The sequence below is a fragment of the Notamacropus eugenii genome, chromosome 5 (assembly GCF_028372415.1).
Source record: "Notamacropus eugenii isolate mMacEug1 chromosome 5, mMacEug1.pri_v2, whole genome shotgun sequence".
Lineage (NCBI taxonomy): Eukaryota > Metazoa > Chordata > Mammalia > Diprotodontia > Macropodidae > Notamacropus > Notamacropus eugenii.
The window spans coordinates 455,981,424-455,995,839 of NC_092876.1; the positions used below are offsets into that span (position 1 = coordinate 455,981,424).

Consider the following 14,416-nt stretch of genomic DNA (forward strand, 5'->3'; position numbering starts at 1 on the left):
CTGCACTTTACTGTGTGACCTTGGGCAAGTCACTTCAACTCTAAGGGTCTACAAATGAGGGAGTTGGACTAGATGATCCCAAAGGCTCTAACTCTTAACTGTCTAGGGAAAGTTCAACAGAGAAGAGAAAAGACAGAGAAGGGAAGGTCTGGGGTATTGGGGAAAATTTCCTTCAGAAAGTAGTGTCTGAGCTAACTGAGATTTAAAGGAAGATGTCAATGAGTAGAGATATTGAAATTACTTCACTTGGTTTCATAGCAACTCCCTTTGAGGGAGTCGGGGTCAGTGTTATTGTACTCTTTTTATAGACGAGGAAATAGAGACTCTGAAACTAAGTGACTTCCCCAAAATGACACAGTTATGTATTTACTAATTTTAGAAAAGATGTAGCAAGTATAGTAGTTATAAAGCCTCTAAAACCTGGGACATGATTTCTCACAAATACATACAGTCTGTGTGGGGAGAGTTAGCATCGACACAATGGTTATTCAGATATTGGGTCATGTCCAACTCTTTGTGACCCCATGGCCATAGCTCCCCAGGCCCTTCTATCCTCCCGAAGTTCATCCAAGCTTATGCTCATTGTTTCCATGATACCATCTATCCATCTTATCCTCTGCCATCCGCTTGTCCTTTTGCCTTCAATCTTCCCCAACATCAGGGTCTTTTCTAGTACAATGGGATTAAGGCACATGTGGAGAGAACACACATGTGTAGAAATTCACAGCTCTTTGTGAGCAGAGCCTTCAGGTCCTTTTCTTCTCTAGAAGAACCTCATGAATTTTGCTGTAAGGAGCATCCGTGATGCTCCACTCTTCAGGGGGACTGGCTTCTTGCAGGGCATGACATTTTTTCCCCTTTTATTTCTTTAGCTATTTTATTTGTTTTCAGTTTTCAACAATCACTTCCATAAGTTTTTAATTTTCTTCCCCTCCCTCCTCCTTCCCTCCCTGAAATAGCATGCAATCTTATATGGGTTCTACATATACATTCTTATTAAACACATTTTCACATTATTCATGTTGCATAGAAGAATTAAAATGAATGGAAGAAACATGAGAAAAACCAAACCAAAACACAACACAAGGGAAAACAGCCTGCTTCATTCTGCTTTCTGATTCCATAGTTCTTTCTCTGGGTGTGGATGGCATTTTGGCTCAAGAGTCCTTTGAGAATATTTTAGGTCCTTGCGTTGCTGTGAAGGACTAAGTCTGTCAGAAACAGTCCTTGCACACTGTGGCTGTAACTGTGTATAATGTTCTCCTGGTTCTGCTCATTTCACTCAGCATCAGTTCATTTAAGTCTTTCCAGATTTTTCTGAAGTGCACCTGTCCATCATTTCTTATAGCACAATAGTATTATTCCATTACATTCATGTACCACAACCTGTTCAGCCATTCCCCAATGGATGGGCATTCCCTTGATTTCCAGTTCTTGGCCACCACAAAAAGAGCTGCTATAAATATTTTTGTACATGTGAGACCTTTTCCCATTTTTATGATCTCTTTGGGATACAGCCCAAGAAGCAATATTGCTGGGTCAAAGGGTAGGGCATGGCATTTTTTCTGGATAGGCAGCTTATCTTTTAGGGGAGGCTGGATGGCCAATCTGATGTTTGTGCCAAGTAGGTCACTTGGCTGCTGAACTGGCTTCTCACTAGACTTGGCTGCTACCTGACTGCACCAAGGAGGTCATTCTGCTACTGAGTTCTTTTCAGGGGGTGTGCTGGACAGGTCAGTCATCTGGACTCCCAGGTTCACTCTTTGATGGATAGTTGCAATCTTCATCTCTTCCAGACTCTAACTTGACTGAGTGTTACGGTGCTCTTTCCAGTGAAGGCAAAGGGTCTTAAGCCTAGAATTGTTTAGAAGCCTTTTTTTAAGAACCTTAACTCTGAGGTTTGCTACCTTCAAAGTGGGAGAGAAGTGGGAGAGAGATGGCCTCTCCTGTTTGACATTTCCTCCTGGTTCAGAGGGAGCTTCCTCAAGTGAGTGACCCTACCTTTATCTATTTTTCAATTAACATCTTTTTCAATTAGCAAGGATTTATTTTTTCTCCTCCTTCTCTGCCAACCCCTTTCCCAAATGACATAGTTATTAAGGGCACAAATAAATTCTACATCTATCTTATTGCAAACCCAGCCCTCTTTCCTAACATTCTGTGTAGTAGAGTGAAGAAAATCCTATACAAAAAAAGAACTTTCCAGATCTTTGAGATCTGAACAAATGATATAACATCATTCAATTAAATTGAGATGCTGCAAGGTATAGTAAAAAAGAAATTGGACTTGTGGGCAGGAGGTCTGAGTTTGGCAATTCGGCATTAGCCAAATACCAGCTGTGTGACTCCAAGGAAGCTACACAACCCTCAACCTCAGTTTTATCCTTTGTAAAATGGAGATCATTATACTCATACTACCTATATCACAGAATTATGAGGGTAATGCTTTAAAAACTTTGAGTGATGTACAAATATGAGATTATTGCCACATCCTTTGAGACAGTAATTTCTTGTTAAAAGGAGGGAAACAGTGTTTGTCAGAATCTCAAAGGAATCAACCAACATTTGTTGAGAATCTCAGTTTCTTTAACTGGAAAATTAAGGGTTTAGACTAGACAGTCTCTAGGATATCTTCTGGCACTAAAGCTCATGAGTTCCTATTTACTATGAGTAAGGTCCTGTGGTGAGTACTATGGTAAACACAAAGGAACAAATAAGATACAGGGTCTAGTCCTCAAGGAGATGTCAATGATGATGAGATGCATGAAATTAAAAAAAGTAAGCATTTTCTTCAGTGGGCAAGTCCCTTAGCCTCCCTGGCTTCAGATTCCTCATCTATGAAGTCAGGAGTTGGACTCAATGGCCTCTGAGGTGTCCTCCAATTATAGATCTTGTGGCTCAGTTGCTCAGTTGTTGGTGTTCATGTCAGATCACATCCAATTCTTTATGACCTTATTTGGGGTTTTTTTGGCAAAAGTATGGGGATAATTTGCGATTTTCATCTCAAGTTCATTTCATAGATGAGGAAATGGAAGCTAACTGGGTTAAATGACTTGCCCAGGGTGACACAACTAATAAATGTCTGAGGCCAGATTTGAACTCAGGTCCTCTTGAGCCTAGCACTCTATCTACTGTGACACTGAACTGCCCATTATGATCTTATGATCCAAATGAGCATTTAATAAGCACCTGATATGTGCAAAGTATTGTGCTAGACATCGAGGACACAGAGATAGAATGAAAAAACCTTTAAAAAGTTCACAGTCTAATGGGGGGATGAGTGGGAAAAGCAAGCACATAAAGTTATAGCTAATTATACAGGGCAGCACAAGAGTGCCAAAGAGTTGGTTCAGACAACAAACATCAGAGAAATCCAGAGGAGGAGTGTTTCTCTAGGTCACCTTCCTCATCTCCAAAGTCTAGCTTTAAGCAGAAAGCTTGTGGCAGTGATGGACAATAATGGAGGGTCAATGCCCACAATGGTTTTTCTTTGCTCTACTCATATGGATGGGATGGGGCAAGTAGATGATAGCACCCTTCATTTCTGATTGCCTCTCATTAACATTAGGTGCAAGGGATATCATCATTTCTTTCTATGAATGATTTATCAGGAAAGCTCAGGTGTTCCCTCTCCCTCAGGTATTTGAAAGGGGAATAGCTAAGTAGCTTTGAAAGCTGAGACTGAAAGGGTATATGACTAGTGAAAGGTATGCCTGTCCAGTAGAATCACGAGTTGAATTCTAATTTATCAAGGTGGAGAATCTGAATGCTTCAGGCTCTAACATTTTCTTATTTGTTTTCCAAGGATAAGACTTCTTGAATATGTCAAAACAGCCAGCTTCCAACGTCAGGGCCATTCAGGTAAGCAACAATATTTATTTTAGCAATAACTGTGGGATCTCCATCTTGTCTGCTTAATAAAGTGTGTATATATATATATATATATATATATACATATATATATATATATAGACACCCACATACATATATACTTACTGTTATTGGTTTTGTTCATTACAGTCAGACTAGTTGATCTTTAACTCCAAGAACAGAAGGAAGTTCTCTTGGGGATATGTGCACGAGTAAAGAATAAGAAACCATTTTTACTTAATTTTTCTAAATAAGAAAACAAAGAGAAATGAATTTATGAATGAGAATGAAAATACTTTATTTCTCCTTCTAAATGCTGCTTAAAAAAAAGGTCTACCACGTGAAAGTGAATGATGCATTCACTTTCATGTTTTCATTGATTGATCTGAATTACAAGTACTACTTTCTTGAAACAAAGTGTTCTTGGGGCTTTTGTGTGTCCTATAATATTTTCCTGTCTTATCTATTTAAGCTCTCCTTCGTTTTCATTCTCTCATACTTAGTCTCCACTTAGCCAAATTAACCTAGCTTGACCCTGAAAGGAGGGTATATGCATTTTGAAATGAAGTAAAAAAAAGTTGTTAATATTGCTTGAGCAGTCATCCATTTGGTTTGTTAATTCTCTGAAGGACCCCAAGAGACCTTTCAACTTTCCTTTCCTTCTATTAGACTTATTTCCAAGCAACATCCTAACTCTAGTTTTGGTTTACTGGTATCTGCTGACAAAAATGGAGACAATCTCTTTCCCTGAAGGGAATAGTTCTAATTTTGCTTCGATTCTGTCTTGAATACAATAATGTTTAAAGAGTTTCATTTTAATTTTAGCTCTGACACTTTATCATATCAGAAGTAGAGTGGGAAGCCATGAAGGCTGTTTTTGAGATACAGGTATGGGGGGGTTGCCACGGAGCCACTGGAGAAATCCTATCACAAGGTATAGTGGGAACTGTGAGGGAATGCACAGCACATTATCAGTCATGACTAATGTATATCCTTGAATTAATGGAGCTCTTAATTAATGGAGCAAGATGTCCAGCATGCCCTGGATACTCTGTGGTGAACAAAAGACCTAGGATGGACCTCACTAATTGCTATTCTGCATGGCCTTTGTAACCAGATGAGCTTCTATCTCGTGGAGTAGGACATATCCTAATTTCTTGTGTGCTCAGCTGAAATGACTTGAAGTCCTAGGCCTACGCATTTAATTAATTATTCTCTGTTTTCTTGGTTCAATGACTGACATTTATTTCATTTGTTTTCATGTAGGGGATAGAATCCTAGACCTGGAATCAGAGAGACCAGAATTTGAATGCTAACTTTGATGCTTACTAGCTGTATGGCCATGGGAAAATGAGGATGGGGAGGGGAATTGGATCAGACAGGATGATATAATGCTCTGACTGCTGTACATCCTGACAGTCAGGAAGATTTTGGCTTAATTCTAGCCTTTAATACTTACTGGCTGTGTGACCACGAACCAGTCCTATGACCTCTCTGAACTTTGCTTATCTATACGATGGGGACAATAATGCAATTTATGTCATAGGCACTTTGTAAGACTCAAATTATGTATGTAAAGTGTGTTATGAACTTCAAAGATCTCTGTCAGTTACCACTATCTAATGACACCCCATAGGTCATACTATCTCATAGCACTGACAATGTACTAAAATGAATTTTGCTGTTGTCCTATATATGTCACAGATACATGGACAGTTTTTGAGGATGTTTATTTTTTCCCTTTGATCTAATCCACTTCCTTATTTTTTGGGGGAAAAAAATCCCTGCTGATGTCTCTTGCTTCATGTTCTCTCTTACTTTTTCACTTAAAATGTGCCAATATTAGCCCTAATAGCTTTGTAGATATAGAAATGTTTCAGTATCAATTTTAAAAGAAACTATTAAACAATCTTAATAGTGTTTATTCTGGTAAAAACCAAAGTGGCCCAACCAACCAAAACCCCAAAAATGTCCATGCTACCAACAATTTATGTTTTTGGATGGGGTACGACTTCTTCCATTAAACTCTGTGCTCTCTAAGTAGACTGATTTAATACACCCTCAAAGAAGAAGAAATGTACTCTTTTTCCCATTAGGAGTAGATTTACTGCTTTTAAAAATCTCTTAGTACCATAGGTGCTGAAGTGAAAGGAATTTTAAAGGCTACGTAAACCCAAACTCATTATTTTATAAAATGGGAGTTCAGAGAGGTTATATTGCTATTGCAAGGTGACAGATTACGTGTCAGAAATGGGATCTGAACTCAGATCCTGTGCCCAAGCCACTTTTGTCTTTTCTAAAAAAATTTAATTAATTTATTTGTTTTTAGTTTTCAACAATCACTTCCATAAGTCTTAAATTTTCTCACCCTCTCTCCCCAAGAGGGCATGCAATCTTATCCGGGTTCTGCACATACATTCTTATTAAATACATTTTCACATTAGTCATGTTGTATAGAAGAATTAAAATGAATGGGAGAAACCATGAGAAAAAACCAAAACAAAACATAGCCTAACACAATTGCATTCCAATTCCATAGTTCTCTCTCTGGATGTGGATGATATTTTGCCTCAAGGGTCCCATGGGGATGTTGCATTGCTGTGAAGGGCTTAGTCCATCAGAAACAGTCCTCCCACACTGCAGAGCCACTCATTTTCCCCAATACCATGTTTTTGAGTAGCTGATGTCATTTGAGGGATACTGAAAAAGTGTCACATTGAATTAAAATAACTAGCAATATTTAGCACCTTAAAGTTGGTAAAACACATCTCATTTGATCCTGGCAACTGTTCTGGGAGGTAGATGTGATCATTATCCCCATTTTACAGTTGAGAAAACTGAAGCTGAGAAATAGATTAAATAACTTGCCTATGATCAGACAGTTGGTGTTAGAGGTGAGATTTGAATTCAGATCTTTCTGGCTCCAAGTCCAGCACTCTACCTACTATCTTACTTAGCTGCCTAAAATAACTTATTGTAAAAGAAAAGATTGAAAAGGAAATTTTGAAAAAAACTCTTACTAATCATAAGGATTAAAAATTTCATATTAATCTATGTTAATCCAAAGCATATGCTTCAGTCCTGAGGTCCTAAGAATTTGCTTGTCAAAGATGGAGCTCACTCACCAGGGTGAATTTTGGTTGAAGGACTGAAGTAGCTTGCCCTATACACACCACATTTTTCTCTTTTCTGTCAGCATCTCACCTACCTCATCTGGATCAAGTCAATATGACTAATCCACGCTGAACCTGTGGCCAGGAATTAAAAGAATAGGATTACTGCACCCTTCTTGGGTCAATGACATAGAGCCAAAAGTCATCACAGTAATGTCCAATGTGGATTTGCTTTCTTTCCAACTGGTTTCATCTACTTAGTGAAACTGTGTGGTGAGAAACTAGAGCTTAGTGATTCTCTGCCTACCTCTAGAGGAGGTGAGCCATGACCCACCAATCACTCATCCCATCAACTTTCATGAGGAGAAACCATAACAAAATACCTTGTAGCCTGGATGAATAAAACCTCAGCCAGTTCAGTAGAATCACAAATCAAAAGAATTTCAGTTGATGGTCACCCAGGTTGGAGAACTTTTATTCTGTTGAATTTCTGGCGGAGCTATGCTATTTCCTAGGGCATGATGTCCAAGTGCAGGTTCTTCCAATGTTGACATGAAAGCAGAGGAAATCAAGAAAACACCAGGGTGCACTGGATCTGATATGTGCAGTTAAAGAATTTGACATGACAGGTTGTGATGAAAGCTAGAACTGCTGTGACATCTAATCCTATCAACAATCTGCATGGTAACAGCTTCCTAATGAGACCAAATGACATACAGCTCATTGGCACCATCTCTTGTTTTTTGCTTTTCAGAAAGTCCTCCTTATTTTGGGAGCCATGGTGATCATTTCCATTTTTTAGGCTCAATATTTTAAAAAAATCCCCTCCAGAGCTGAACTGAAGATCACTTCTCTTTCTTGGTCCAACTTATAATCGCAGTATCCTTTGGGTGTTCCTAAAAGAAACTTAAGAGCTTCTTGAAAGCAACTCTAAGGCTCTCTTCAAATTAGACCTGCATTCATGTAACATTCTTCTCTCTGGGTTCAAAGGGCAAGGATTCAAAAATGACTCTTGGTAGTTTAAAGGAAAGTAGAAGAAACTAGATGCCAATGCATAGATATACACTACTCAGTTATTTGGAGGATGTTTCCCATGCCATGAAGAGTAATGGATCCAGAGAGCTTCCATAAATATTATATCTTTTATCATCAGAACCTCTGGGGAGACAGGAAACAAAACTTTGTTTCAAAGGGGGGAGAAAAGAAGTACAGAGTGATTAGTTCTAAGTCCCATGGAGAACCAAGGCATTGCAAACCAAAAAATCCAGGTCCTTTGAATTCCAGTTTAGTTCTTCATTGACTAAAATCATTGTGATGAGATAAAACAAGGTTTTCCTCCTTTGAAGAAATGAAAATTATTTTTAAAAAATTCCTTAGTTCCCAACTTGTGGTCTCATGAAGTTGAAAAAGACTTTCCATTAGTACCTTTACAGAGTGGTATTAGCCAGTACTCAGACCCAAGCCTGGGCAAAATTTGGATGCAAATAAACTTTTATTCCTTTTTAGCATTTTCTCTCTCCTTATCTCTTAAAGTTCTCATGGGCCATTGGAGAGAAAAGCAAATTATTCACACTAAGATTTTAGCAACTGAAGGAGTTACAGCTTCCAGGAGTAGATCTTTTTAAATATGTTTTTAAAAAATGTCACAGAAAGGGCAATGTTTGATACAAAATAATATTTAATATCCTCACTTGTAAAATAAGGATTTAGATGGGAAGACATCAAGTGCCCCTTCCAGTCACATCACTATGATTCTCTGAATTTCTGTTAGTGAACTTTAAGCAACATTGAAGAAAACAGTTGTAGGTGAGAGAGATTAAAAAAAGCACATTAACTTAAACCATCCTCTTACATATGATATGTGTAATAATAATAGCTAGCATTTTACGTCATCAAAGGGCTTCATACATTATTTCATTTGGTCCTTGTAATAACCGTGTGAGGTAGATAGTATTATTACCCCCATATTATAAATGAGGAAACTGAAGCTCACAGGGTTAAGTGACTTGTCTAAGGTCCGACAGTTAGTAAAGTTTGAGGCAGAATCTGAGAATTTTTGTTTCCTTCCCTCCTCCCTCCTTCCTTTCCTCCCTCCCTCCCTCCCTTCCTTCCTTCCTTATTTTCTTTATTCCTTTCTTTTAATGGTTTAGTATATATTCCTAAATATATATTTTTGCTTTGAATTTACAAAGACTTATTAAGAAAGTATCTCATTTTTAAAATAACCTAACAATAAAACTCATATCTTTTCAGAAGCTCTTTGAAGGAAGTTCCTATTGTCTTAGCAATAAATTACAAAATATCATCAGCTGTTAATGAAAGGACAGAATGAGTCTGGTAAGAGAAGAGGACAACTTGGAGAGATAGAATACCATACTTCAAAATGCAGCCATGTAACATTGCCCCCACTCCAAAAATTCATTCATCACAGCTAAGTTGGCAAAGGGTATATAGGAGGAATACTAATTTTGGCAGGGGCTTCTGGGAGGGGGTTAAGGATCTTGAATACTATGAATATATCAGTGGAAAAGAATCTAAAAGCAAGTATGAAAGTGGCAAGTGTTGGCCAGCTCCCAGAAGGAGAGGAGGCGAAAAGTGGAGGAGTGTGGAGGGAAAGGTGTGAGGGTGAGAGCAAGGGGGGTTATGGCAAACAAAGACAGATAAGAACCCACAGTGTTCAGTAGCTACACCCCAAATCCAGCGAAGTTGGGAAAGAGACATTATTCCATCTAATGCAGCGAAGGTTACTGGCTATGTAGGGGAATAGTGCTTCTGGGATCCTCAGTACCCAAATGATGGGGCCAAGTAGGAGGCCATGCAGAAAACAGTAGAAATAATTCAGAGAGGGGAGGAATTGGCTTACAAGGACTTCATTCCTACTCCTGTCCATCTGTTGAGATCAGTTGTAGGATCAGTTTCACATCAGATAGGTTGCCTATCGGGGAACTTAACCCAGTTCTGGCAGAGGACAAGCCTAGGGATCTAATTGATCTTTTCCGTCTCCAGCTTCTAGGATGTAACTAGCGATGCCTAGCTTGGAAAAGTGATGAGCAATGCCAGCTGAGGCAGGAGGGTCTTTAGAAATGTCTGGCAGATGTAACTACAGAGGAGGAAAAGGAAAAGGAGAGGACAATGAGAATTTGTTTGATTGCATTAAGAAAAGAAAAACGTTAGAGGCTGATTTCCTTTGCCTTTATTCAGAACGGCTATTATAATAATGAGTCTACATGGCTACAAAGGAGCTCCCTGGCCAGTTTGATAACTATTTATATTCACTGATCTCAGCTGAGTTTTTTTGTTTTTGGGTGTTTTGTTTTGTTTAGGAAATTAGCTCATTATTCTGTACACCCCTTTGAAAGAGGTAAAATACCTTGTGTCTGATTTACAGATGGAAAAGTGAAGTCACCAAGAGAACCTGATTTGCTTGTGCTTTCACAGAAAGTTAATGGATATATGTACATGCACGTATACATTTATGACTCATATGAATACACACACATATATATATACAGCATAAATACAAAGTAAGTAAATGCAAACATATAGAAAGAAGTTGAATACAAGATATTTTGGAAAGGAGGGCACTGACAATTGAGAGGGGAGGAGCACCAGAAAGACTTCAGGGAGAAGGTGGTGATTGATCTGGGTCGTGAAGAAAGATAGGGAGGCAATAAGAAGGCAGTGAGGAGGATGTGGATTCCAGGAAGAAAGCCAGTGCAATTGCCTGAAGATGGGAGATGGAGTACTGTGTGTGATGAAAAGAGAGAACACTGGCTAGGCTGCAAAATGTGGAAGGAAGAGTAGTGTACAACAAGGCTGAAAAGATAGTTTGAGACCAAGTTGTGAAGGGCTTTAAAAACTCATCAGAGGAGTAGGGAATGAGTGACATGGAGCTATACACAAGGAAAATCATTCTAATAGCATTATGGGTCATAGACTGAGGTGAGAAGAGACTTAAGGTAGGGAGACCAATTAGGTTCCATTCAGTTCTTTTTCAGTTGTGCCTGACTCTTTGTTATACCTTTTGGGATTTTCTTGGTAAAGATACAGGAGTGGTTTGCCATATCCTTCTCCAGCTCATTTTACAGAGGAGGAAATCAAGCCAACAGGGTTAAGTGACTTGCCCAGGGCCATACAGCTAGTATCTGAAGCTATCTTTGAACTCAGGTCTTCCTGATTCCAGACCCCGCACTCTAATCTACTGTGTCACTCAGTTGCTTTAGACAGGTCAAGAAGGATGAGAGCCCAAAAGGTACACACGATTTGATAATTAAGAGATCAACCAACAATTTATGAGAGAAGTTTTGGTTAAATTATGAGACCCAAAGCCAGATTACAAGGGGCTGGGAAAGGAGTAAGAGAAGAGGAAAGGGTGGAAGTGAGGGGACAGTGAATTCTTTTCTAGGATTTTGGCTCAGAAAGTTAGCAGGGATATGGGATAATAATTTGAGGGTATGGTAAGGTTGTTATCCAAAAACTTAGGCTTGTAATTACTTTGCTGTATATCATGTTGTCTAAATAGCTGAATTCTGAAATATTTAATTCAGTGCCTGTGATCACTTGGGGTTCTCTAGATAGTATCTGTGTTAAAAATATTCTGGTGCAGTTTCTTTAAGTATTAAGCTCCCTGAAACAGAGACTATTCATGTAACTATCAACATTTTTCAGACTGGTCTTTATTTCTTTTCTGCCTTTAGCATGAATAGTTTTATGCACTTATTTTGAAAACCTTTCTCACAATATAGATCTGTAGAAAAAGTCTGGACATGGAAGGGGTCTTCAAAGTTATATAATATATATTATTTTTATATGTGTCATATGGCAAGGTATATACACACATAGCCATCCATACATAGTATTTCTCTATCATCTATCTATATTTCTATCTATCTATGATCCATATTTTTGTCTATCTATCTATCTATCTTTCTGTCTGTCTGTCTATCTATCTATTCCCCTATTTGTACAGAGAAGAAAACTGAGACCAAGAAAGGTGAGGTAATGTGCCTGAAATAAGTTACTGGCAGAGACGGAACTCTCACACAGATCTTCTGATTCCCAATTCAAGGTTCATATTTCCACTGTCTCAAACTCTCCCTCCCATGAGATGAGATAGAAGTGTGAGCAGCTAATTTATATGTGGGGATAGTGGCTCCCCCTTTAACTCCAAATCAGTTTTAGGGCAAGATAATTTGGTCATATGAAATCTTATGGAAATGGGGCCATACTATTTCATTGAATATGTTGCACTGGTAACCCCTTTTATTCATCTGTGCCCTGTGGCTCAGGACCTGCAGGGGATTCTGGATTCACATGGACCTTGGCCCATCGTGAGGGGTGTTAACACCAAAAAGCATATCTGTTTCTCTGACTGTGGTCTGGATTGAAATGGGGAAATTTCTAAAACAAAGATTAGACATGGGTCATGAGTTGGGTAAATTAGTCAACCAATTTAACATTTATTAATTGCCTACTGTGTGCCAGGTTCTGCGCTACATGCTGGGGATACAAATGTGAAAGAAAGACAGTATAATCGACTTTACAATCTATTGGGGAAAGATAACATGCAAAAGGAAGCTGAAAGGGGGAGGGGCTCCTCAAATTTGATCATAGGGCACCTTTCCTGATACAAAGGTATCAGGTATAGGAAAGTGTGAAACAAAAATTCCACCACAGAATGGAAACATGAAACACTCATTTTTTTCTGCCTCCCTTTCTCTCTGTCCCCAGGAAGGTAAAGACTTCTTGTGTAACTTTAAATAGACATTTCCCATTCCCCTCAGACCTGCGCTGGCTATGAAACCCACAGCAATTATCATGGAGGGCTGGCAAGGTCTAGATCTCCTGACCAGCCAGCATTATTTTCTCGAGCTCTATGGATACAGGGCAATCCTGGCAGTGGTCCTTCTCTCCTCTGAGAAGTGTGCTGTTATGGAAAATTTCCTCCCTCTGGTCAATTGACACCTGGACACTAAGCTCAGGAATTCTCACCCCACAAGATAACTGTCAAGGCTGGAATAAATTTCATTTATCTTGCTTGCTGTTTGCTCGACCTAGACTCAGCAAAGGAAATGAAAGACAAGAAAAGCATCTGGGAATTGAATGTTCTAGAAACTCCCCTCTAAGGCAACTCTGGGCAAGTTCATGCCTTTTATTGAATGTGCTTCTGTTATAAGTCAACATTATTCTTTCAGTTGCTAGTGGTGGAGGAGGAGGAGGAGGAGGAAAGAGAGACCCTCTCCTCATCCCACTGCTGAAAGGCATTTCTGAATAGAAATTTTGCAAGAAGGTAAAAGAGTTTCAAAAGAGAGATAGATGGAACCATTTCCCCTAGCTCTTATAGACTGGTTCAGAGAGTTTCCTTTAACAAATCTATCCCCCTCATCCCCCCAGGGATGGGAAACCTGCTGCTTCAAGGCTACATGTGGCCCTCTAGGTCCTCAAGTGTGGCTCTTTGACTGAATAACCCCCGACTCTCCATTAGCAATCTTTGATGCAGCCTTAGTCACTAGGGACCAATCAGAGAGCTCACTGTGTCCTCCAGCAAGGCTCCTGCTTCTCAATCTGATCATATCCCATAATCTCCTCAAGTGGATTAGGGTACTCACCAAATTGTTTAGGGATTCTCCTGATTACTACTCCACACTCTAAGTATACAGGAAATGCACTTCTTTAGATTTTATTTGCTATGAAAAAAATGACAATTTGTTAACCTCACTCATCTCTTATCAAGAATTAATAAATATGTTGCAATGACATGACCTCACTTCAGTTAGTTAACCTCAGAGAAAATAATATTTTTCCAGTTTAGTTCCCATTTGGAACGCCCCCTCTCCCCACTTGAATCCAGTCTAGGTGCCACAGTGAAAAGAATTCTGGGCCTGGATTCAGGAAGACCTGAGTTCAAATACAGGTTCAGGAGTTTACTAGCTACAGGACCCTAGACAAGTTTCTTAATCTCTGCCTGCCTCTGTTTCCTCAACTGCAAAAAGGGGATAACATTAGCACCTACTCCCAGTGTTGCTGTGAGGATCAAATGAGATAATTATAAAGTGCCTAGCACAGTGACTGGCACCTGATAAATGCTTGTTTCCTTCCTTCTTTCCAAGAGTGATTTATGTGATAAACACAGCTGAAATTCCTAAGGACCGATTCTCAGTATCTGTGCTCTGTTACCCAATATTGGCTCATGTACTTGGTAGGTACTCCTCTTAGAAAGGAGCTGTATTCTGTGGAAACAGCTTTGCATCCTTCCCAATCATTGAGGTAAGAGCAAGCCACAATTGCTAAAAAAAAAATAAATAAATCAGTTTTCCATAACTTAAATGTGGGAATTTATAAGTACTGTGATCACATGTTTAGAGGTGGAAGGGACCTTACAGGTCATTTTGTCTGACCACCCTCTCCCCCCACTCTGACTCATTTTACAGCAG

The 14,416-nt window shown here is 39.2% G+C and overlaps 1 protein-coding gene across 1 annotated transcript in view; it reads left to right on the forward strand.

The window, feature by feature from the left end:
• The window catches only part of SMPX (small muscle protein X-linked), an 89,712-nt gene that overhangs the window by 7,780 nt on the left and 67,516 nt on the right, over positions 1–14,416 (forward strand). The window contains exon 2 of the mRNA XM_072615288.1: positions 3,806–3,861. Within this exon, the coding sequence (XP_072471389.1) occupies positions 3,823–3,861 (39 nt within the window). The 5' untranslated portion in view covers positions 3,806–3,822. The remainder of the gene's footprint in view (positions 1–3,805; positions 3,862–14,416) is intronic.